At 37.8% G+C, this 26,412-nt stretch overlaps 1 protein-coding gene across 1 annotated transcript in view; it reads right to left on the reverse strand.

Moving 5' to 3' along the window:
- Positions 1-26,412, reverse strand: part of ANO2 (anoctamin 2) — a 183,267-nt gene that overhangs the window by 53,797 nt on the left and 103,058 nt on the right. The window contains exons 14-15 of the mRNA XM_085234124.1: positions 6,027-6,101; positions 307-508 (exon numbers count right to left, since the gene is read on the reverse strand). Coding sequence (XP_085090250.1) covers positions 307-508; positions 6,027-6,101 — 277 coding nt within the window. The remainder of the gene's footprint in view (positions 1-306; positions 509-6,026; positions 6,102-26,412) is intronic.

Below are 26,412 nucleotides of genomic sequence, written 5' to 3' on the forward strand. Positions count from 1 at the left end.
AAAAATTCTCAACTAATTCTAGATCTTGGTACAGAGCCAGTGCAATGCAGCCAGCTGAGATCCTGGAACCAGCACAGCTGCATTAACATAGCATTATGGTCAAGCTAATTAGTCCTATTAGTGGCACACTGCAAGTTGTAGCTCATACCCCCAGTTTACAAAGGCATGTCTGAGCATCTTGCCCCATAGGCCTGAATATTTTCACTGATACTCTTCCATGGGAAATATTCTTATTAGAATGTCCTTGAATACTCTCTTGTCAATACGTCTAATGTACTACCAAGGAATGTGGTGAGTTAGCTTTACCAATTTCTGTCAGCCATTTGGCAACAGCTCCATAAATTTCATCAAGTATAAGTATGACAATGAGATTAATGATGACAGCAGTGGCAGTTACAGTCACTCGAACATTTGACCTGGTTGTCTCACTTGTGCTGAATAACAAAGCTGCTGATGTAGTAATGCGGTATACGATCACACCAAATACTGCAGAAAATGTCAGTGTAATCTGTAAAGAAATATACACATATGTTAGTTTAATTGTGATACTAGCTTTTAAACAGAAGCACTGAATAATATGTTTAGTTTGTTGTATGACTTGAAACTCTGGTTATTTCTTCAAGCAAGACAATAATAAAGGTATAATTAAACTAAAATTTGAGAATTCAAAACTAATAGAGACATAATAAAAATAATCAATGCAGAACTATGAGGTAACACAACAATTCCTCAAAAAGTGCATTTCCTCTGAGATTAAGGCTCCAGAAATCATCCATTCAGTTCTGGTGGAACTCAGATGGTTCAGGTTTAAATGCAGGTATTAACAGTATTAACAAAATCTTTTACCTGCCAATAGGTTCTGGTGGTTTGGAATGAAGGACCTACATGTATGTGAAGCCAGGGAAGGAGGTCCTGCAGAAGTTCCACTTTATGATAGCAATTCTGTTGGTGTAAATATTGCTACAAATTAAAACATACTTATATATTTCCCTTACTTTTATTATTTTTAAGATAAAACACAGAGATTCATCTCACATTTCTGTCTTAAAAATCAGCTGGTATCCTGGGATACTTCAGGGGCTGCCTCTGGTCCATGAGATGAGGAAATTCAGCACTTCAACTAAAAGTAAAATTCTCACAAGAAGAATTTGATTTTCACAAGACTGTGTTGTTCTAGTTAAAGAAAATCTCCAAAACCCACAAGGAAAGATCAATTTAAAACAATAACAATTGAAAAATAGCCAATATTCATAGCCGTATCAAGAAAGAGAGAGAAGATTTATTTTCCCCTTCCATTTTTGCCTTTGGCAAGTATTCTAGTGGGTATTCGTTATTATATGTAAAACATCTTGAGATCCTCAGATAAAAAAGACTACTTAAATATAAATGATCAGACTATTGGGTAATTATTTCAGTGGGCCTAGGAGCCAAGGTTCAAAGCACAAGTTCAGCAAAATTTATGTATTAATTTTAATGACTCAGTAGAACTTTATTGAATCTGAATTGGTTAAGCACTGGAATAGGCTCCCCAGGGAAGTGGTTGAGTCACCATCACTGGATGTGTCTAAAAACCATTTGGATGTGGTGCTCAGGACATGATTTAGCAGAGGGCTGTTAGGGTAGTATGGTTAAGTTGCAATTGGACTTGCTTTTGAAGGTCTTTTCCAACTTGAGCAATTCTATGATTCTGTGATTCTCTGTATATAGAGAAAGACTGACTCGTGAATGGTACTAGACTAAAAGAACCAGAACAGGATTAAGAGCTAGTTTTTACAGGTTGCAGAGAAAAGCTACGCAAATTTTCTATAATAGTATTCATTATGAAGAGAACAAAAATGTGAAGATATCAGACAGAATTCACAAATAATTTTTCTGAGAAAACTGTAATAAAATGTTAAATTTAAAAATGTCATATTTTATCTCTTTAAAGGAATCATTCATTAATGTTAAATTAAATACAGATGACTTAAAAGTTTTTGCTTCGTGATAATATTTTTCATTCAAATCTTAGTCTAAAGAATTAGAATCTCAATATACAATATTCTGAATGAAAGTTTCTTTCCTTTTTTTAGTTTTCATTATTTTGCCTTTTTAGTTGTTCTTTTGATTTTTCTGCCAAGCATGCAAGTATACAATATGCACAGCTCTTACTATGACAGGAACACAAAGATCAGAACTATTATCTAACTTGGCCATTGAACTTGCCCACTACCAATTGCCAGATAGAGAGATTATCCTTGATAATAAGAAAAAATAAAACAAAGCTACATTGTTGTAATCTAATTCACTCTAGAGTCACTTGAAGCTTTTATTTTTCTTATTTTGGATAACAGTCTCCTTCCCCTTCATCACCTTGCAAGTATTCTTTTTTCTACCTCTTTTTCCTGTGAATTCCTTTATTTCTTTGACATTTTTACTTTTTTGATGGGCAAGCAAAACCAGCAAAGTAAGTTTGCATGCCATTCTGGAGCCAATGAGCAATCAGGACCTCCACAGACAACTATCTCTGTCACAAGCACCCACTTAAAAATAATAGCTTTACAGTTCAGGAAGAAGAGTTATTTTAAGAATAGTCATCACTAAACAGAGAAACTGGAAATTTCAACTGATGGAAGACAAATGCCAGAATCTTAAGCCTGACCAAAAGATTTAAACAAGACATTATTGGAAGATGAGATATCATCCTGGCACAAAACTTTCTGGGCTAAAGTGATACCTTCCTCCAAGTAGGATAACATTTTAATGTCCAAACAGTTCTCCAGTGGAACTATTCCAGAGTCAAGTATTATGCCATGTGACAGGAACAAGGCAGTAGTGTTCCAAAGAAGGAACAGACTGAACTCTTCTGCCATTACAATAATTGGTTTTCTTCTTCTGAGTCAAGCACATGTAACAGAAAGAAAGGTGATGCCAGACTACTCTCTAGCAGCAGCTACTGAGAATGTAATAACTACATTAGAAATCTTTGCTGCAACATATACTTTCTAAGTGCAAAGTTTATGAATTGTGACATAGATATGTTATTACTAATGACATACAAACAAAAATAGTATATGGACAGCTGAGGCTAGACCTCCTCCTACCACTAGTCTTATTGAGCAAAAATAAGATTTGTGAACTTATTTCAAAAATCCTTTCAAAAAGGACTGCTTAAATCAAGTTTGGATCTTGTGCCCTCTATAGTCAAGTAGAGGCTTTACATAAACAGAAGAGCTTTGATCAGATTTTAAAGCACCTGTAAAACTGGAATTGGAAACATTGGAATTATATGGTGGCATAAAACTATAAACCTGGTGTAACAACAAACTGAACAAGAAAACCAGTACACTTAGTTAAGAAGAGAAAGACCAGGAAAGAAAAACAAACACCGTTCTGCTTGAAAGGGGATTTTGCTTGAAAATGAGAAATAAAGAGAAAAACTTGCAATAAGAAAATTGCTAGCAGCTTTCGAGATTAGAATTTTCAGGAAAACTCCACTATATTAAGTTGGGAAAGAAAAGAATAGAACACAACATCCATGGCCTGTGGGCTGCAAGAGGCCAGCACAGCCTGTACTGTTGTACTGTAGTCAGCCCCCTACCACTGTGTCATCATGGCAGTGACTCCATCCCGCTGAAAGGAGGCATGCCCCATCTGTCAGCAACACTGATACTGTCAACAACCAAACACTGATGCATGATCAGCATTTTACAAGCTGAAACCAGGACACAGGGAGGTCACAGTGTGATGGTAACTCAAGTTATGGCAAATAACTTTAAGTATTTTCATAAACTGACTAAGCATAGCACTATGAACAGTAAAAAATAAGCAGCCTTACTTTCCATTTTGATACAGAAATTTGAGAACTGTTTTCAAGAATGCTGAAAAAATACATCCATTTTTTCATATATTTGCAGCTCCATTTTCAGTCACACAAATATATAACCGTGAATCTTTAAATGGAATGTGTAGTTACAATCAAATATTCAACTCAAAATTTGATCATGTCTCTTTACTAGACTTTTATGAGGACTATCTTACCAGGGAAAAATATCCCTTGGTTCACAATTGCACTTCATTTATGTCATCACTTATCAGCAGTATTAATGAACAACTATTTTCAAGGATGAAGCACAGGAAGAGTAAAACTTCATTAAAAAAAAAAAAATCACTGACAAGCATCTTAAGATCTCACTAAGGATTGCAAGCACTTCAATCAAACCATATTGATGCATTAGTTTCACAAAAACAAGATCAAACATCCCACTAGTCATATGTTTTCTTGCTCTCTTTTTTTTAATGTTTCAGTAAAATTAATAAAAACTAAAATAAGTATTTTTTACTTACATATATTAAATGTGTTATATGTTTTCTCTGTGGCCTAAAACAACCACTGTTCAGTAAATGGGACCCAGGCAACCCAAGTGTTCAGTACCCACTTTAACTAATGAGTTCATCTGCCTGACCTTTGGTCCTGGAAAAGATTATCTTAAACATCACTTTTCTGTACTCTCTTCTGCAACACTGAAAACACTGAAAAGCAGCATATGTGTGTGTATCATAAGCAAGAGCAGTAATACATAGGCTATGATGCAGGAAAGCATTTCAAGCTCAAGCTTAGCAGACATTTAAAGATGAAGTAAACTAACTTGAGAGCACCTGTAAGCACTCTATCTGAAAAAGAACAATTTGTTAAATTTAATCAGATCTTTGTGCTTAGTCATAACCACTATTACTATGTGACTGGTAACATCTGAGCTAGCTTTGAGAATGTAATTGTAGTTCTCTCAGTTATTTTGCAATTGTTGTTTCTTCTTGTTCGGTTTTATTCAGTGGCCAAAAAAAGCAAATATTTTAAGCATAAGCATGATGTTCCATTAATTCTAATCCAAATTAGTGAAAACATGTACACTGACTTAATAAAATGCAAATTTTTATTTATTTATTTATTTATTTATTTATTTATTTATTGTGCAGAGAAGAAAACTACTGTGGTTTAGCTTAGTCCCAGATGATGTCAGTCAGAAGTCCTGTGTAAAAAGTAAATGCTTCCTGTGACCTCAGGAAGACAATAGTCGTTCAAAATTTTGTAAATATAAACAAATGACACACCTAATACTCACATTCACATAAAATATACCTAGCATACTGTAAATACATCTCTCTCTCTAGATATATATACACGTTTATGAACATGTAAACATGAATTTGACTTGAATATGAACATGAAATGTCTTCTAGTATTAGAGAAAGAAATTAGACCTTCACATAACATCTTATGCAACTTATGCGATGTGTAGTAAACTAGAAATACAAACTTTTATGTATTTTAAAATAATTTAGTTGAGCAAGTTTCCCAGGTCAGAGTGTGATGCAAACTGGCATGTTTCATTGTTAGATGTGGATGAGAATGGATATTTGACAACATAATGTAAGGTTTATTAGCCAGTCATTCATATTTCTCTTCACAAAATCGAGCAGTTTCATCACACGATCTGCTACAAAATTTCTCTACAATTATAGTGTCCGTACTTTACACTTATCAGACCTGTACTCTTTATTCTTGTTCCCAGGTGAGGATTGTATATCATGGTCTTCCACAACTACAGTATAGTCCATCAGCATGTGTACTGGACAAATATTTCTCAACAGCATATTTATTTACCCTATACTTCACTAATTTCTTAAAATTAGAACACACTGAATTCTGTGCATTCAAGGAAATATGCAGCAGATTTCATTTTTTCAGATAATGGAGGATAGAGCAGAAGCCCTGTGGAGAGATGGCATCTAGTAACAAGCTGCTGTCATTACAGCATGTAATCCTCTCATAAGCAGCATTTCGAAAAAAAAAGAGGATAAAGTTGGAGATATATTTTAAGCTCTATGAATCTTCCTAGTAGGACATGTATTTCTCATCCTGTAGGTCATTATCCTAGCTATCTGTATATTTTAGCATCTTTGAGAGTATTATTCAAGTTTTCATCCAAGATACTCATCAATAAGTTTCTCACACCTAATAAATTTGGAGAAATAGATTATATTACCATAAATAACATCAATCCAAAATTTGCTGCATATCCAGGCATACGGTCATTCCAAGTCAATTTGTCTTCTCCATCCTGTGACAAAAAAAAAATAGACATTATAGAACTGTGTAAAAGCAAATATTAAAGTTCATAAGATCTATCAGTGAATAACCTTCTTACTTTCCCTTCTCCTGTTCTAGAATTGAAGTTGATTATAAGACGTAGAAGATTTAGTCCGATATTTTAAAGCAGACATTATGTTGAGGAAGAAACATGGTAAAAGTTGAAGACTATACAGAAAATACTTGAGAAATCAGGAAAAAAAGCGTAACTAGGTTTATAATATTTGCAAAAAAATGCAACCAGGTATATCTACCTTTCATCATGTCAGGATTAGGACCTAAAATTCACTTTAATTTACTTTCAGTCAGAGTAAGGTTCAACCACTCATTTTAAATTGCTTCTTGCAAAACTTCAGGAGAAATCATGAAAAGAATGCTATTCATCACTGGACCCAGATTTTCTGTCTAATGGCTTTATTAACTATATGTGGCCAGTAAGTTAATTCTTGCAATGATATCCTAATCATTCTTTGAGTACTTGGATTAACAGAAGAAGTACAATGGCAAACATCCTCTTTAACTTTTGCAGCCAACTTTTTTTCTTCTTCTCCCTCATTGTTGAATAATTTAAAGTAACTGCAATCGGTAAAAAATTGTATGCTTTTACTTTTCCCAAACTCAAGTCCATCTCATCTAAAAAGAGGTATGAAGATAGATTTAAGAGGAGGGAATCGTGTCTCCAATATAAAATAATAAGGTAGTTATTTTAAGATAAACTAAAACTTAACTAAACAAATTAACTATAGACTCTGAGCCCATTGCTGTTTGGATTTCAATGAACCACCATTGCAATCGCGTGGATGAGTATTTCATTTACTCTGGAGTTAGCCCAGAGTTAATTTGGAATTTAAATGAATTTGAATTGGATAAGAACTGAACTTGAACTGAAGTTTCAAATAAACCTTTTTCAAGATACAATTTTCCTAGATAAAAATAAAAATACAGAAGTATAACAATTTCATAAAAGGCTTTCCTAAAGTACCAGCAGGAATAGAACTTATACTCTAATAACTCATTTTAGAGAATTTTCTGAGATGTGGAATTAGACTGAAGACATGATCATAGGAGCATAGAATCCCATTGGGATGGGAGGGAGAATTGATAGAAACGGAGCAGAACTCATGGGTTGAGATAAAACTATTTATTAAAATAGAGAAAAGAAAAAGGATAATAGTTATGACTGTACATATGTATCTGTGAATGCATATAATAAATGATGCAGAAGAAATTGCTCACCACCCCAACCAGTGCCCAGCTAGCCTCTGAAGCAGTGGAAGAGAGCAAGATGAATTCCCACCCCTTTTTAAACTCCTTCTGCATGATATTTTATGGTACAGAATGTGCCTTTAAACAGTTTAAGTCAGCTATCCCAATGCTGTTCCCTCCCAGCTCCTTAGGCCCTTTGCTAAGAGTGGCCTTGGTTCTGTACAACACTGCTTAGCAGTAACTATAAATATCAGCATTGTTTTTCTCGCAGAACTAAAACACCTATCAGACACTCTAAAGAAAACATCTCTCTTTCAACTGGAACTAATACAGCAGGCCCTCATCCAACCTGGCCTTGAACACCTTCAGGAATAGGGCATCCACAACTCCTCTAGCCAATGTGTTCCAGCACATCTCCACTCATCTCTCCGTGGAAAACTTTCCCCTGACATCTAATCTAAATCTTCCCTCCCTTTGTTTTAAACCATTCCCTTTTTTCCTACCACTATTTACCTGCATAAAATATTTATTTCCCTCCTGTTTATAATCTAATCTCCCTTTTTAATTTTAGAAGGCCATAATGAGATCACCCCAAAGCCTTCTCTTCTCCAGACTGAACAAGCCCTGCTCCTTCAACCTGTATTCATGAGAGAGGTGCTCCAACCCTCTGATTATCTTTGTAGCCCTCCTCTGGGCTTTCTCCAAAAGCTTGACATTTTTCCTGTGCTGGGGACACCAGACCTGGATGTAATTCTCCAGACGGGGCAGAGGAGGAAAATCACCAAACAGCCCAGTACCTGGGCTAGTTTAACAGTTTTGCTAGTTTTGCTTGCTGGATTGCCTCTTGTTCCATTCTCCCCCAGTCCCATTTTTGATCTTTCATTGTGAGTAGATATGAAGGCCTCAGCGGCTGCATTAAGTGGAATATAAAGTAATGCCAGTATCCCAGTATACCCCAAAACTCTTGCAGCTGGCTTGGTGCAGTAGGGCCTGGGAGCACTTAAACATTGCCTATTATCTCAGTGTACTTTGGTCTTCCCTGACCTTGCACCTTCTGTGGGTTTATAGCCCACCCTTTCTCTTGTAGATGAGAAGTCAATGAACCTACTGCCTTTTCTAATGCCTCCAGTGAATCAGACATCAACACGAGATCATCAATATAGTGGTACAGTTTGATGTTATTGGGATTATTCCAGTCTGCTTGGTCGTGTGCTGTTAAGTTATGATGGTAAGTAGGTGAGTGCACATGCCCTTGCAGCAGGACCTGAAGGGTCCACTGCCTGCCTCCCCATGTAGATGCAAACTGGTGTTGCAATTCTTCATGGATGGGAATACTGAAGAATGCATTTCCCAAGTCTAGGACACAATGGTAGGTTTCTATCTCCCTATTCAGTGTATCCGTCAAGGAGGCAATATTAAGGATGGCTGCATGAATGGGCAGCATGACTTTATTTAATTCTCTGTAATCCACTGTTGTTCTCCACATGCTGTCTGACTTCCATATTAGCCATATGAGGGAATTATACAGGCTATGTGCAGGTCTTATGAATCCTACTTTTTCTAGTTCCCGCACTGTTCTGGAGACTTCTCTCCTGCTCCCCTGGGAGTCTATATTGTTTAGTATTAGTAATCCAGCGTGGACCTGACAGGTGAATAGGCTTGTGTTTCACGTGGTCTCTAAATACCATCTGCACTGTAAGATACTAGTGCATCTCTTTCTTAGTCTGAACTCTCCCACAGTCATCTGGAGAGAGAGACTCCATCGTGTATCTATGCCCAGTATATACACCAGGACTGGGGGAATAGACAACTTATACTCCCAGGTTGGAAGATGCCCAACCCCCAGCTTCAATCGTGTATGGATTACAAGGCTGGTCTGTCCTCCAACCCACCAGTCATCACCCTATCTCCATGGAATTTAGTTGGGTCACCATAAATATTTGAGGTTTCTGCACCTGTGTCTACTAACGCCATAGCTCACTGTATGTTCTTCCAGGACCAAAAAAATAGTTCAATATAGGGCCTTTGGTCTCTTCTGGAGGCCCTAGGTGGCATCCCCTGTCATGCAAGGAACTGCACAATCAACAATTCTTTTTTCTCAGGCGGCTCAGACATAGTGGCCCAGGTCACTTGAGGAGGCTTTTTCCTTTTGTTAGGAGCTATGAAATCTTCCAAGTTCCATGTTCTCATTGGTACTTTTTCAGTATTTCTTACCCCTGCTTTTTTGGGGATATTTTGAAACTTTTTATCTTCCTCCAGCTGCCTTCATAGCTGGAGGAGAGCATGATTGGGCTGGCAATCAGTTTTTGCAAATTGAACCCCAGCCCAGATTAAATAATTAAAATTCTGTTTTCAGGATACCCATAGAGGTCCCAATTGAGAAGTCTGTGGAGCAGGTTTCCTAGTTTTAGTTATAGGGAGGACCTCTGCCCCTTCCCATTTGCAGATATTGCACATGGTCCTAGGGCACTCTGTTTCTTCTAGATCAGCCACCAACTGGGTGGCTTGCTGGACAACAGCCTCCGAGGCTGCTAAAGAGTTTAGTATGGACACCAGTGTGACATATTTGTAGGGAGGAGCTTGTTGTAAGATAAGGTCCTTCATCCTGGCTGAGAACCAGGCCTGGACTCTCAAAAGCATCATCATGAATTGCCTCCTTCATTCCCAAATCTCTGATATAATTTTGAAGTTCCCCCATTGTGTCCACAGACCAGTTTTTGTTAGGACATTGCTTTTATTTGGACACTATGTGCAGCTATTATCCACTGAATCAGAGAATGATTTTCCTCATTATGCATCACAGTCCATGTGTGGGCCAAATGCGTGGTAATGGATGCAAGTTTAGAAATCTTGTGTCCATTAATAACCACACTTTCAGCCACTCACGTCCCCTAATCTTAAGAGGCAAGCTGGTATGCTCTCACGTGGTTTCTGTTTAAGTCATTGTAATAAATCCTTGAGTTTGGCAGCTGTGTGCACACAGTGTCACACGTAATGTGGTGTGGGCAGGGGGCTACTCCTCATGTGAAAACCCTGCTGGTCTATCTTGGACTTTCTTTGGTTGTTTTGTTTTTGTTTTTTTTGTGTTTTTTTTGTTTGTTTGTTTGTTTTTTGTTTTGTTTTGTTTTTTAGTAATTACTGGTCTTATTTCTACAGGATCTGACGTTCCCAGAATAATTTACTTTTATTTTCCAGTTGTCTGATATGGGCTTCTAAAAGCTTATTTTCATCTTTCAATCCTTTCTCAGAGGAGCGATACACATTAATTATAGGAGCAGCCATGCTACAGAGGCTCTACTGCTACTACTCCTTCCTCAGCTGTCAAAAAAAGGTTTGTTCTAGTTTATACAATAATTCAGCCATCTTACAAGGGCATTTAATAATGGGACCACTGTCCCTTATAGATCCCAGAGAAATCTCCGTACCTTTGGCTGGAGCACCTTTTTCTCCTCGTTCTTCTCTTCCTTTGCTGTTCACAGGCCTGTTTCTCATGTTTTCCCTCTCTCCTCTCTGCCTTCATGGCATTTTTCCCTTTCCTAAATACATTCTTCCAGAGCCACAGAGAGCTTTGCTGATGTCCCCTATTATAGGTCTAATGAAGATGTTGGAACTGACCATGTCCAGTACAGGTCATCCCCAGTCTCTTCTCAGAGCCCCTCAATGCCATGATACCAATTGCCCAGCACATTATATTTACTTTGCAATACTGAGCAAGAAAATGCAGGTTGAAGAGAACTCAGTGGAATGAAAATCACTGAAAGTGTTTTCCCAGCTTCTTGTAATGGAGGACACAAAGGTCTTGACAGAAGAAGGGAGGTCATGCAAGGAAAAGAACATTTGGATAAAGGAAGGAAAAGGTCAGAATACCATCTGGTCAGTTTTTTCTCTATTGGATATGTTTTCTTTAACCTTATGTGACCTTGCTATGAGTTTGCCATTCTCTATAACACCAAGCCAAAGGGGAAAATGAACATATGGTGGAATGAGAAGTCAGAAAAATTGGATGAAAATATTGTTACTTAGCATGGATGGCAATAATTTAAGTACCAAATTTTGAAATTTTTTGTCAATATAGTTTTTAAATGCTAATAGAAAATGCTATTTTCTGTTATGGCTCTTGGTAAGAAATTCAAATCTAGAACTTCACTTGGTATTTCACATCACATTCAATTCACTGTCAGTAGAACCATCTAGCCATGATAAGGCTGTACTGTGAGTTTTCAAGAACACCTTGTCTGAAAAGTGTTATGCTTGAGCATTGCAGATAATAACTGTGTTTTGTTCTAAATTAATGGAATTTGTCAGTAGATTTCTTAGGAAACTCATCTCATTTTAATCAATTGCATTCATTATTAAACATTTCTTGGATTTTAGAGGTTTCTGGGATTTTAGAAAAGCTTTCTGGGACATTAATGAAAACTCAACCAGATAGGTAAGGAATCTGTTTGGAGCAGTTCAAGAAATGTATACAGTTATTGACATAGTAGTCTAACACTGATCATCTGAATAACAGTCTCAGTGGCTGATATGTCATGCTGTGGCATGTTCCCCAAAGGAAACTACATTTCATGGAAATGTTTACATGAAGACAGCAAAGTTCTCAACAGAGATTATGTTTCTGTGGCAAACAAGCCAAGATAATAGATCATTTTTAAATTCTTTGAACACAATTCTATTTTCACTGCTGAATTAGAAGAAAAAGATATCAGGTATTTAGCTGTTTTGGATGTAGTCATGTATTCCTGATTTAATGTAATGTTTCTGGACATTTTTTTTCTTCCCATTAAGATTTTAAAAACATAAAACAAAAAAATCAGAAAAAAGATAATAAAACTAAACCAAACACCGTCTAGGCCAGGCACATCCAACCTGGTGCCCAAGGGCTAAATGCATTCTGGCACAGATCACACTGCAGCCAGACTTCTGCTTTGTTTCATCATGCTGGTGGCTCTACCCCACTGAGTAGCCTGGCTCAGCCCTGGGCATAACTTGGCAACAACCAAAATGGGTGCGCGATTAACCCTGTCTGCACTAAAAGCAGAGCATGGGGCACAGTGCAGTGCAGGCTCAAGTTACAGCAAATTAGTTTATTCATTTTGATAAGCTGGCTAAACACAGTCTTGAGAACAGTGAAAAAAAAAAAAAAAAAAAAAAAAGGCGTATTTGTCACTCCATTTTCAGTTAACATAAATACATGACCTGTAAATGTTTAAACTGAATGCACTGAGTAGCAATCAGACGTTCAACTGAAAAATTTGATCATGTCTCTCTACTGGACTTCTCTACACCTTATCTTACTAGAGAGAACTATCTCTCACTTTACAAGCATGCTGTATTTTGGCAGTATGTATATTTGTGAACAAATGTTTTCAAGGATGAAGCACAGGAAACTAAAATTTCATCAAAAAATCGCTGACAAACACCTTGAGAACTCACTAAGAATTGCAGCCTCTTCAATCAAACGAGATTGATGCTTTGGTCAAGGTCAAATAACCAGTATATATACCACAAATAACCAAAACCACTAGTTTTATGATTCTGTTGCTTTCTCTTTTCATGTTTTAATAAAAAATACTAAAAAATTTAAAAAATATATTACTTATATACGTTAACTGCATTATATATTTTATGAGGTCTGCTCTGAAAGTAATGTCTCCTATTTTATTATGTAGGCCTAAAACATCAGAGGCAGATGTTGATGATATGGCAGTAGTGGTTGAACATTCTCATCAGTATTTGATTATAATTTATTGTTTTGTGACAGATGTAGCAGGGGGTCAATCTGACAAAATGCCATCTGACATTGAAGTGCATATGCAAGCAAAGGTGTGAAACTGAATTATTTCATGCATAAAAAGCTACATTGAAATTGAAATTTATTGACACTTGCTACTCGTTGATGGAAACCAAACAGTGGATGTGAGCACAGTGGGAGATGAGTTTCAGCAGTAATGATAATGACAGTGCATCACTTCTTCTGGTGCAGATTTTTATGAGCATGATGTACAGGCTCTTGTTTATCAGTAATGGAAATGTAGAGCTAATTATGGTGAATGACTGCACTGAAAAATGTTGTTTCGTAGCTGAGAATTTGCTATATCAACTATTGTTGATTTCTTTGTATCTGTTTCAATTTCCATTGAAATAAATAGGAGACTATACTTTTGGAGCGACCTGTGCAACCAAAACAATTTCTCTTCACTCAGTGTGGCACAGGCAAGCCAGAATGTTAGACACCCATGATCAAGTTTTTGCTGGATAGTTCATTTTTGGATTATAACATCATATGTTACCTAACTTGATAAAGATCCAGCACATCTGCATAGTGCACCTGCATCTTCACATGAGCATTTTAGATGTGGAGGCATGGAAATATACCATGCTTGGACAGCACCAAGCAGCTTTGTGAAAGTTCTGTTTCTCCATGAATTAAATCACAGCCAGTTTGCTCACATCACAAGTATTACAGTTATTCATTTATATTTGTATTTTCCCACAAGAGAACATGTCAAAGGAGGTGTTTGTAACCATCAATAATGCCAGCTTAACCTGCTCTCAAGGAGTAAACAACATCTTTTATTTCTTATGTTTCCTGGCTTATAACTCTAGTTTTGCAGTTCAGGCTGTTCACTCACATGAACAACCTGAATGACATCACTGGATTTTACATATGTCATGGTTCTGTTTTTTTTTTTAATTGGAATTCCACATTATAACATCATGCAGTGTACTGGGGGTTAAACAGTTAATGCTGCAGTTTCTTGGATTGTTGATATTTCTGGTCTCCTGGACTCAGAAGAAAAGAATGAACTACAATTCCCAGAAGACTCCATTTTTCCATTTCTGTTTTTCATTCAGAGGGAAAGATAAAACTGACCAGGACTCACAGGACTTTCTTCTTCTTTCTTTGCTCCTCTGCTGTTTTGCTTACAGCATTAGTTACTCTACTAATGTAACTTTGATTTCAGAAACTCTCTCACTTTTATTTGACTTATTAGTTTCAATTATAGTCAAATTGTATTATATTTTATTATCTCGCATTCTACTACTATATTTAAGTTTTTTTTATCATTTGTCCAGGCCCATCTCCCTACCTTTTCCTCCCCCATATGTCTTTTCCCAGTCTGGGTCTGTGGGTCCCTTCTCCTTCTTGTCATTGATCTAGGTCAAACCAGGCCAAACCAAGACATAGAACTGCAGTAATTGACTGGAATATAGTAAAAGATGATCAGGAAAGAATAGAATCTAGGACCTCTTTCTCTTGGCTTCCTAAGATATTGCACAGCAACTAACAGTAAAAAGCTGTAGAATCATATTTCCAATAACAAAGTGCAGAAGTTCATCTGTAAGTACACGCAAAAAAATATCAAACAAGTTAATGCCATTTTCATATCTATATTTTTCTGAGCAGAAACAAAAGCTTTAAAATGTGCAAAAAATCTGATGTCAAAATAAACATCCAATATTAAGAATGGTGGCATGCTAAACAGTTCTGCATTTGAATAACACATCAAAAATTACATGTGTATTACAGGCTTAAACAAGGAATGAAATGAGCTTACTTTGAAATAAAGTGTCACTGTAATTTTACTTTAAGCATGGCATAAGATGAAGGCAAGGAGAAATGGATGCTTCAGAGCTATTGAGAGGGTAAAAGAAGCTAAGAGCCAGAAGGAACCTGCAGTGCAGGCAGTTTTTGAAGACAGCGTATACCAGGATGATCTTAGAAAAGGGGGTACAAATAAGACACATGAATATTTCTGGAATCTTACAGTGGTCCACAGTGACAACTACAGGTAGAAAACTGTTTTAGCAAATTCCTGGGACTGTTCCAGGAATTTGAGCAAGTCTGTACTAAGGCCCCCAAATTGTCTAAGAGGAAAGATAAAAATGCTGCTACCCTGACCATATGCCAATGCCTGTACCTGTACCATTTTTTTGCTAAAAGGATAATAAATCTGGTTTAACTAATATTCTTATTAGAAAAACCTCTAATCACAACTTAAGTATTTCTATGATGAAGTCACAAGCCTCATTAGGTCCTAACAATGTTAATTACCCTTGCTGTTGAAAATGCGTGACTTCTTTCCAGGCTGAATTTGCCTATCTTCATCTTCCAATCTTGGCATTTAGCTGCAACTTGGTTAAGAAAAACTACTAGCAGATTTCTGGTTTGGGCTGTAGGTTCTTACAGATGGTGACCAGGGCACCTCTTGGCTTTTATTCTAGCTTCAGCCACTCAGTCAGAACAGAATAAATCAGCCAAGAATGTAGCTGTGTTTTGTCCCCTGCACTACCATTGGAAACAATTCTACAGGCTACAAACTTGCCTTGAAATGGAGAAGTATGTCTGAGCAGCCAAGGTCCTTTGCCTCAAGATACCTATATCCCTTCCACAATAATAGACATATGATAGCACAGGTTACTATGCTAGATGAGGGTCATGGAGCACAAAAAAGCCTAGTGAAAGACGCCAGCCTCTTCTCTGTCAATACTGCAGAGAAACTGACAGAATGAAGGACAAGATAATTTAAAAAGTGTCTAGTCCTTATCCAACTTAAAAACTTTATTCTGAACATTCTCAAAAATGCTAAGTTGCGTATATACATATATAAATAGACACAGATATATATGTAGATAAGTGCATGCATGTTGACGTATGCATAGATATCATATGTATACGAGTATCTGAAAAAAAAAAACCGTCCTTTTTTTTTTTAATTTAGGACTAAGTTATGAGCAACAGTTCATAGATAAATATTTTATCAGCCTTCTACTCCAAGTTAGGGAATGTGGACATACACCTAATCATGCTAGTTCTTCTCAAAGATAATCTGCAACATTCTAACAAGCTCTCTTTCTGATTTTCTTTCTGCAGAAATAGCACATACCTAGGCTATGCTAGGAGATACATATTAGCTATCAAATATGATAGCTAGGGTTAGAAGACCTCAAAATTGCATTCCTATACAGTAATGTTACTGAAAATTCTACCTTAATTTCAAGTATAAGAAATCATTGTTCCTTGGAATAATTTCAGAGAAGTATTTCAAGTTGTTTAATTCACTTATAAATAATGACAAAAAGCCAGAAGTCTCCTACCAATGTAATTTAAGTTTGTAAGGCTAAACTTGTTTAATTTAATTCACTGTAGTTTATTCAGAAATAGAAATGTTTCCTTGATACACTGTATTTAATGCATACTTTGATAGTCATCTTAATGTTTCTGTTGCTATGATTGTAGCAAATAGTGATCATTATTGTATAAAAAGCATTAAGATGCTCAGTCTTCATATCACTGTTTAAAATCAACTTCTAGCTATTTACATATGGTTTGAGAGAGAACTGACAACTTTTTTTTTTTTTTTTTTTTTTTTTCCCCCTCTACAATGACAGTTTAACATATGGCTTTACAAGAATTGATTATTTATGAAAACAGAAGATATTCAGAACATTACCAGAAAAATACTGTAAAAACACGAATAATAAGTTTACAACTGTACTGTTAAGTATTCATTGTTTATCAGTAGTCTTCAAAATTGACAAAAATAGACTAGGTATATCAACAAAGTAAATTTCTGTAGTCTGGAAGCAGTTGCCATCTATGTATGAAACTGGCATGTATCTTGACAAGGATCAGTAAGCAGTTTGTCCTATACTTAACTTGATAATTCTGAAAGTCTTGCCACTAAGATGACCTCTGGGAAGTCTTGAGTCTAATAAGGCAATTTAGGATGATCCTTCTTCCCTTCAGACACTTTCTCAAAGTTCCCATGCCAAGCTGCAGATGTTCTGAACTTTCAGTGTTGTCACAGAATGTGAACAAGATCTTCTTATTCATAAACTGGAACATTCATGAACTGGGAATGGAGACAGGAATTTTTAGGGGAAATGCATCTCCCAGTAGAGGCAAGACTGCAAAGAGGCAGTGGTCCTTTTAAGACTCTCATGCAACATTTTTTTGCTGTGCACTTTCTGCAGTTTTAATCTGATGTATATTTTGCATCCTGAGGTATCACTGGCCTGTGCAAAAGACTCAGAGATCCTGCTACAGAGCATAGAAAAATGTAACATTGCTATGTAGGCAATTTCTAACTACATCATTTTGTATCTTTCTCTGGATACTACATGCCAGTTTCATGCATATATACAAAATATTTCTATATTCCTATATTTCTATATTTCTATAAGTACATTAACAGCAAGAGGAGGGCAAGGGGAAGTTTCCATCCCTTGTTGGACTCTGAGGGCAACACAGTAACCAAGGATCAGAATAAGGCTGAGGTACATAATGCCTTCTTTACCTCAGTCTTTAGTAGTAAGACTTGTTACTCCCTGGGAACATAGCACTTTGTACTGCTAGATAGGGATGGGGAACAGAATAGGCCCTGTATGATCCACTGTGAGATGGTTTAGGACCTGCTCCAAAAGCTGGATGCTCACAAGTCCATGGGACCAGGTGGATTGCACCCTAGAGTGCTGAGGGAGTTGGCAGATGTGGTTGCCAAACCACTCTTCATCATTCTTCGGCAGTCCTGGCAAACCAGGGATGTCCCAGTGGACTAGAGCAAATGTGACACCCATCTTCAAAAACATCCAGAAAGATGACCCTGGTAGCTACAGACCTATAAGTGTCACCTTGGTGCCTGGGAAGGTTATGGAACAGATAATCTCAGGAGCCATCATGGACCAATTAAAGGTCAACCAGGGGATCAGCCCAGTCATCATGGGTTTATGAATAGTAGATCCTGTTTGACAAACCTGATTTCATTCTATGACAAGGTGACCTACTTAGTGGGTGAAGGTAAGGCTGTTGATGTGGTCTACTTAGTCTTCAGTAAAGCCTTTGACACTGTCCCCCGTAACATTCTCATGGAGAAGCAGACTGTCCATGGTTTGGATGGGCATATGCTCTGCTGAGTGGATGGCTGGCTGGATGGCCAGGCCCGAAGAGTCGTGGTCAATGGAGTTAAATCCAGTTGGCACTGGTCACAAATGGTGTCCTCCAGGGCCCAGTACTATTCAAATCTTTATTAATGATCTTGATGAGGGGATTGAGTGCACCCTCAGTAAGTTTGCAGACAACACCAAGTTGGGAAGAAGTGTTGATCTGCCTGAGGGGAAAAAGGCTCTATAGAGGGACCTGGATAGACTGAATCGATGGGGCAAAGTTAACTGTATGAGTTTCAATAGGCCAGGTGTCTGGTCCTGCATTTTGGTCACAACCAAACCCCAGGCAACCCTACAGGGGTTGAGGAAGAGTGGCTAGAAAGCTGCTTGACGGAAAAGTACGTTGGTGTACTTATGGACAGTCGGCTGAATAAGAGCCAGCAATGTGTCCCGGTGGCCAAGAAGGTTTATTGAATAATTATGGAACAATATTGAACAATAAACCTTTCAGTCCTTCAAGCAGGCATAAATAACGCCTGGGACAAGTTCCTATCTTCATCACTGAAAATTTTTTAGTAAGAGGCTAAAGAAACATCTGGCAAACTTGACATGGTGTATAGCTTTGGAGCACAAGAACAGAAATAGATGTCTTCTCAGATTCTTTTTTTCTGTGATGCGTATGACTTTTGTAGTCTTAGAAAAAAAAAATTCTGAGTAGTTTGTTTCTTTTACTTGTTCTTCAGAAAAAAAATATCAAATGCTGATAAATCTCACAATCTTCATTTCAGGAGAACAATATCCACTGAAGAGATGCTGCTTATAAAGAAAGAGGGTATTGATGATTACCTCATGGAAATCTATACCCAGAATATAACCAGAAAAATCAGATATACCAGAACAGTGACTTCACAGCAGACAGAGCTCTGGAATGAAACCAAGGAGCTAGAGACTGGCTGAAGTACCACCTCACTAATATAGGTTCACTTTTCTATGTCAAGGCAACCCAACAACACTGCTAACCATTACAGTTACCATAACCAGCACATTCCCAGGGGAATCTATCCTCACAGAAAGACATAGGAAACACAATAGTGGCCTATTCCTTTACCTCTCTGTTTGGCAAAAATGGTTTTATGAGCCAACAGTCCTCTTACTTTTTTTTTTCTTTTGTTCAATTATGCTACTATTATTATATATTATTTTATATATATATTATTATATATAGCTCGTGGTCTTGAAACTGTTAAAATTCACCAACTGCAAATAGATGGAAGAATAAAAGATGTATCACCTATTCTTTCAGTAATAAAGCAATGCCACTGAAGTCTAACTAAGAATGAACAAATTAGCAACAGATTTAAGTATCTGAAGTTCTTTACATAGTTTGACTAAATGTGCAGGTTTATCAAGAATATGTTTTCTTCTATTGGGATTTCTGTTTAATATTTATTTCAGCACAGAAGAGCTTCATTGGGCAGCAGGAGAAACAGCCAAAGGAAAACAGTTTGCTTCTTTGCTCAATAAATAAACTATTCATTCTGTATTTTAAGGAAAGTGAAAATCAGCACTGCTAATCCTGCCAGGCATGGCCTGCATGTGGTTGGTCAACTGAACCCTGAAATATTGTTTGTAAAAGTCTGACAGGTTCAAAAGGAGACCGATGAGCTTAGTGAACTCGGACTTTCAAGGGAACGTTATACACTGGGGACTTCAGAGGCCCACCAAATTATTTAGCTCCCACTTTCCTACTACTAAGCTGAAACATGGAACCTGACACATTTAATTTCTCTGAAGAGCATCTACCTTACACTAGCATCATCTGCATCTACCTCTTTCTCTTTTGCTGAATTATCCTATTGTCAGTACCTCCAGGGATGTCAGGTGGCTATTCTACATGCAAAACAAGTTATTCAAAGATGCTGATCAGTATAGATTGCCAACCTTTGAACATAGAATGCCCTTTGGGGACCGTGAGTGGGTGGTAAGTTACCTAACAATTAAAAAGAAACTCTAACATGATTTCTAACACTGTGGATTTCTGCTACTCTAGAAATAACCCAGAAATATTAAAGCATTATTATCACAGAATTTCTAGAATCCATATTTTTCCATTCTTGTTTTAATTTTTTAGAGAGAGAAGGCAACTGCAGATATTTTCTTTGCTTTGACTCTCACATGAAGAATTATCTAGAGTGAGAAGTTGCATCCACGCATTGATGCTCTCAGAAAAATCTATTAATTTCAGCTACCTCATTCGTAGCATTCTTCTTCTGGTCCGATTTTTTCAAGCATGCTATGTGTGTGGCTTCACCTTAAAGAACATACAGCATTCATCTAATTCTTGTCAAACCCTATTTTTTGATGTCACTTTCTGCCTCTCTTTTTGAATGTGCCTGTGTTTGCTCTCTCTTTTGTCCATTATTCCTACTCTGTCCACAGAACCACTCATTTCACTGACACAGTCATTCTACTTCTATTTATTCTCACTCGCCTCTTCACACTGCCATGTTATTCACCAGTTCTCATCAAGTATTCATCTTAGACTGAAATCTCTCACTGTTAGGAATGGTATTCTGACTTGTGTTTCTATAAAATGTTCGATTTGCTTCCAGTCTGTTAGAATAAATTTGTGACCGTATCATAACTACTACCTTTCTTCTCAGTTAAGCTCATAGTGGTATGAAGAACAAAGAAGAAAGACCAAGGTGTTAATTTCAGTCTAAAAAAAGTAGTCAGAAAATTTGTTCTGAAGAGGTGCAAATGAAAAGCTAGACATTACAGGCACTTAAAGGTTAAGAATAGCAAAACATTAAATTTGCTTTCTACAGTGAAAAACATAATATTTCAGGAAAAAGAAATAAAGGGAGATATGACCCAAATTAGAACATAAAGTTTGTTTCCAAGTGTTCTTAATTACCATGAACCATAAGTCCAATGTCAACAACTTAGAATATTTTCAGTTCTTTACAAACTTTTTAAAAAGACATTTAATAACAGAACTTCAAAACTCCTTATTCTCTAAAAGTTGAACTAAGACATTTCACTAAAATCAAAACTTAAATAAATATATATTTATAAACTAAACCACATTTTCCAGTATAGTTGGGCTTCAGTTCTACTATTTTTTGGAAAAGATCTGTTCTCATTGTTCTTCCAACACAGAAATAACATGTCTGTAGAAGGGAAATGTTGTAGCATTAACCCTACTGTTAATACTTATTCATGCCATACAGTGCTATGGAAAATGACTTTAACTGGTAATGGAAGCTTCCACATAGTACCTACCCACTGGCATTAAACATACAATGAAGTATTTTAGTTTATCTGATCCTGCTAGTAAGGTTTGAAATAATTACTGTCAGTGCCTTATTGTGTACTGCATTGAATGCATTCCACCTAATCAACAGCTGCTGATGAAACAAGTAGTTCAGGATGAGATGAGGAAATGAGTTGAAAACTAAGGTCTCCTACGTGAAGCCCTGGTCAAATCTCACTGGTGTAGCACCATATCCTTGCATTCCTTGCAGAATTGTGGAAGACTTTCTTGCCTTTGACAAGGTCTAACAAAGGTGGATACAGCAAGGCCCTGAACAACATAAATTTTGATATTTTTATCTGGACAAAAATATGAGGAATTAGGTAATGCTGTTCAGATGTGTCAATTGTTTCATGATGTTTGTTCAGCTTGAAAAGAATGTATGATAAAGTGAGAAAGAAGAAGCTGTGGAAAACTAAAAACTTTCTCCCAGAATCATGTACATACATTACCAACATACTAAGCAAAAATCCAGCTTTTGCAAATACAGTCATATTTTCTCAGAAAATGTTAATCAATCAAAATAAAAAGGTAGCCTCTGTACCACCCCAGAGAATTAGTCTGTATTTGTATAGAGAAGTGTGAGAAACACATTAAGGAGTCGACTTCATGCTATAGTAAAAAAAGACCTTGTACGTATTTATCATACCTATATTCATAGAAGCATAGAATATCCAGAGTTAGAAGGAACACTAAAGGACTGTTAGGTCCACACAAAGGACCACTCAAAATTCAAACTCTTTGCCAAGACCGATGTCCAAAAACTTCTCAAACTGCAGCCTACTTGCTACTATGATCATTGCACTAGTGAACATGTTCCGATGCCCAACCACACTCTCAGAGAAGAATGTTTTTCTAACATCCAACCTAACACAAGATATGCATTAATTTTATAAAATTGAAGAAAATTGGCTGCAAAATTGAACCCTGGGGAATCCCAGTTGTGACAGGCCACCAGCCAACATAATCCCATTTAATATAACCCTTGAGTTCATTTTGTCAGTCAATTACCATAATTGTTATTGTAATAATAATAATACCCACTATATTATGCAGTTATGTTACAATCAAAAAGATCAACACAGTGGAAAGGTGATAGAGGAGCATAACAGCAAAGGGACTAGTGCAGATAGAATGGTGTTACAAAGGAAAAGTGTTCACCCGTTTCCAAAGATCTAGGCTTGCAGAAAAGATCTCTAATCAGAGCTCTTTCCCCAGTGGCAATCAACCCTTAAGTGAGGTCTAAGAGAGGTGGAGCTAGGATCCACCCCTTCCAGTTGCACAGGTGAAGCCTGGGGTTGCTGTAACCAAAGTTTAAGGATTAGCACTTGGTCTTGTTGAAGCCTTTGGCCTCAGCCTATTGATCCAGCCTATCCCAATCTCTCTGAAGGACCTTCCTACCTTCACACAGTTCAACACTCCCTACCAACTTGATAGGAAGTTGATCTTCAACTTTCATCTGCAAACTTTCTGAAGGTACACTCAATCCCCTTATCCAGATCATAAATAAAGATATTAAACAGGATATGCCCCAATACAGACCCCTGAGGAATACTACTCATGACTGGACACCAGCTGGATTTAATTCCATTCATCACCACCCTCTAGGCCTGGCCCTCCAGCCGGTTCTTTACCCAGTAGAGTGTACTTATCCAACCAATTGGGCTGCCAGCTTCCTCAGGAGAATACTGTGAAAGACAGTGTCAAAGGTTTTGCTGAAGTCTAGCTAGAATATGCCAACAGCCTTTCCCTAATCCATTAGTCTGTGTTATAGAAGGAGATCAGGTTGGTCAAGCAGAACCTGCCTTTCACGAACCCATGCTGGCTGGGCCTGATCCCCTGATTGTCCTGCACATGCCATGTGGTATCACTCAAGATGATCCATTCCATGACTTTCTCTGGCATTGAGGTCAGGCTGACACACTTGGAGTTCCCCCTGAAGGTCGTCCTTACAACCCTTCACATAGATGAAAGTCACATTTGCAAGCCTCCAGTCCTCTGGGACCTCTCCAGTTCAGGTGGAAAGTGGCTTAGCAATCACCTCCACCAGCTCCCTCAGCATCCTTGGGTGGATCCGATCTGATCCCATGGTCTTGTAACAGTCTAGACAGAGTAGGTCTCTGTCTCCACCTGAATTGTGGGGGGTTTATTCTCTTCCTCATCCTAGATTTCCAGATAGAGTACCCTGAGGATAACTGGTCTGACTATTAAAGACAGACATAAAGAAGGCATTGAGAACCTCAGCCTTTTCCTTATCCTCTGTGGTCACGAACCCTGAGTTGCCCATCCCTTCTTCCACCAGGGGCAGACTCTCTTTTTCTCCTGGAGTCTCTGTAAAACTTCCCCTTTCATCCATGCCAGTCTTCTTCCTGGCTCATTTTATGACACTCACGGACAGCCTGCCTCTTCGCCTTTAAGACTTTCTTCTTGAGGAGCGTCCACTCTTCCTGGATCACTTTACCTGTCAGGTCTGACTCCCAAGGAATTCTCCCTACCAGTGTCATGAATAGTTCAAAGTCTGCCCTCCAGAAATCCAAAGTAGCAATTTTGCTACCCCTCCCTCTGGACATTCCTTCACCAGGAATTCACCAAAAATTGAGAACTCTACCATTTTATGGTCACTCTGTCAAAGACAGTTCCTGACGTCCAAATCTCTCACCAGTCCTTCTCAGTGAATCAGGTCTTCTCAGCAGGTCCAGTGGGGCACGCACCTCCCTGGTAGGCTTTTTTACCAGCTGTGACGGAGAATTACCTTCCACAAATTCTAGAAACCTCCTAGACTGCTTCCTCTGCACTACATTATATTCCCAGCATACACCAGGGAAATTGAAGATAGAATGCCTCAACTCTTTCATCCTGATTAGGCAGCCTATAACAGACACCTTCAGGATGTCAGCCTTGTTGGCCTCCCAATTCTTACCCATAAAGACTCAACCTTATCATTGCCACTCCCAAGCTCAATAATATCTAAATACTCTCTAGCATAGAGAGCCACATCAACACTCCTCCTTCCTAGCATGTCTCTTCCAAACAGCTTATAGCCATCCATCACAGCATTCCAGTTTGGGAGTGATCCCAACATGTTTCAGTAAAGGTAACTAAGTCAAATTTGCCTACCATATGGTGGCTTCCAGCTCCTTCAGTTTGTTGCCCATGTTGCATGTCTTAGCATAAATGCACCTCAGCTGAGCCATTTGCTTCACCTCCAGCCCTAGCCTTATTCCTTCAGACTTTTCTTCAGCAAGCCTCATTTTATCCCCTTCCCCCTTCATACCTAGTTTAAAGCCCTATCAAATAGTCCTGCGAGCTCCTCAGCTAGGATCAGTTTCTTTCTTTGAGACAGGTGACATCTGCAGGTATCAGGCCTGGTACTGAGTAAACCACTCCATGGTCAAAAAAGCCAAAATTCCTGCAGTGGCACCAGTCTCTTAGCCACATTTTTATCACATGGATTTTTCTGGTTCTCTCAATATCCCTCACTGTCATGAAAGGCATAGAGGAAAACACCACCAGTACTTTTGCTCCATCAGCAAACCACCTCGATCCCCTGAAGCATAATCAAAGAGTAGAACCAGACCACAAAGTTTTTTACTCATGTCTTTGACTGAGGTCCCAGAGAGGCAGCACAATTGTCTACAACTAGAGTCTGATTAACGTATTGAGGCCTCTGTTCCTCTTGGAAGGGAGTTGCCCAGGACAATTATCCTTCTTAAGCATAGAATGTCATGTAAGCAATGCACCATTAGTGCAATTTTGATCAGAATGTGTTAAAGCCTAATTTTTTCCCACTGGGAGCTTACTCTTCCTTCATACCTGCCTCCTGCTTGGCATTTTACTGCTCTGTCTCAACAGAATGCTGTACATGGGACCCAGACTGCTTAGTCAAAGCTGCATTTTCTTCCTTAACTCTATTGTCAACTGATAATTATACTCATTTTGAAAATAATGGGACATTTACCCAGTGGCAGTATTTATAAAAGCATCCACTTTAATCATTTGCAATTTCTGTTCAGCAAATACTCAAAGCAAGAGCTGAAAACAGAAAAGAAAAAAAAGTAGCATTACCAAAAGTAATGCTGGAAGACAGCATCTCATATTATATCTCATAGATTTCTGCAAATTCAAGTGGAGTGTTAGTATGCCTACTGCTGCTTACTCCTAAATTATCTATAGTCAAAGAATAGCAGGCAGTGCCCCCTAGGTTGGATCTCTCTAGGTTGGAAATATTTTCTCTTATTTTTATGAGGTATCTAAGGCAGTGAGACAACACAAACTTCCCTCATTCTTTAGTTTCTACAGAGAGGAGCACTGACCAGAAAAGATAAATGCCAAGGCATCCTAAAAATTGCTTATTTGGGAAGAGTTCATTCTTTCAGTCCTTAAAAAGAGAAACTTTAGAGATTCTTTTTGTAAAGGCATATCTGGCCAGACTTTCAAGAGCTCTCAGCTCCCAAAAGGTTTTATGATTCTCAGTGGGCGATATAGTCTGTTAAACACTTCTGAAAATATAGTCATATATAAAATTAAAATGAATTGAATTCAGTGTATTCTTTGGCCTGTATTCCTGACAGCTGTGATCAGATACTTATATCTCTAGCTTGTGGATCAATCAGCAGCATCCCTGCCTGAGAACAGTCTAAATATAGGCTCTCTTTAGGAATGCACTCTACAACAGCAAATCTAGTAAGCAGCTACCTCTGCTATATACCTGGGTTATGTACTAACAGCAGCACAGTGTACCTGGTGGTGACTCAAGGTTTCTCTTCCTTATAATATTGCAGTCAAAATATTTGGTTGGCTTGGCAGTGAAATGCTTTGGCGCACTGTACGGATTCCAATTATTTCTACTCTGAAAGAGAGCATAATCCTT

This window comes from Meleagris gallopavo, chromosome 1, assembly GCF_905368555.1.
Source record: "Meleagris gallopavo chromosome 1, MGAL_WU_HG_1.1, whole genome shotgun sequence".
Lineage (NCBI taxonomy): Eukaryota > Metazoa > Chordata > Aves > Galliformes > Phasianidae > Meleagris > Meleagris gallopavo.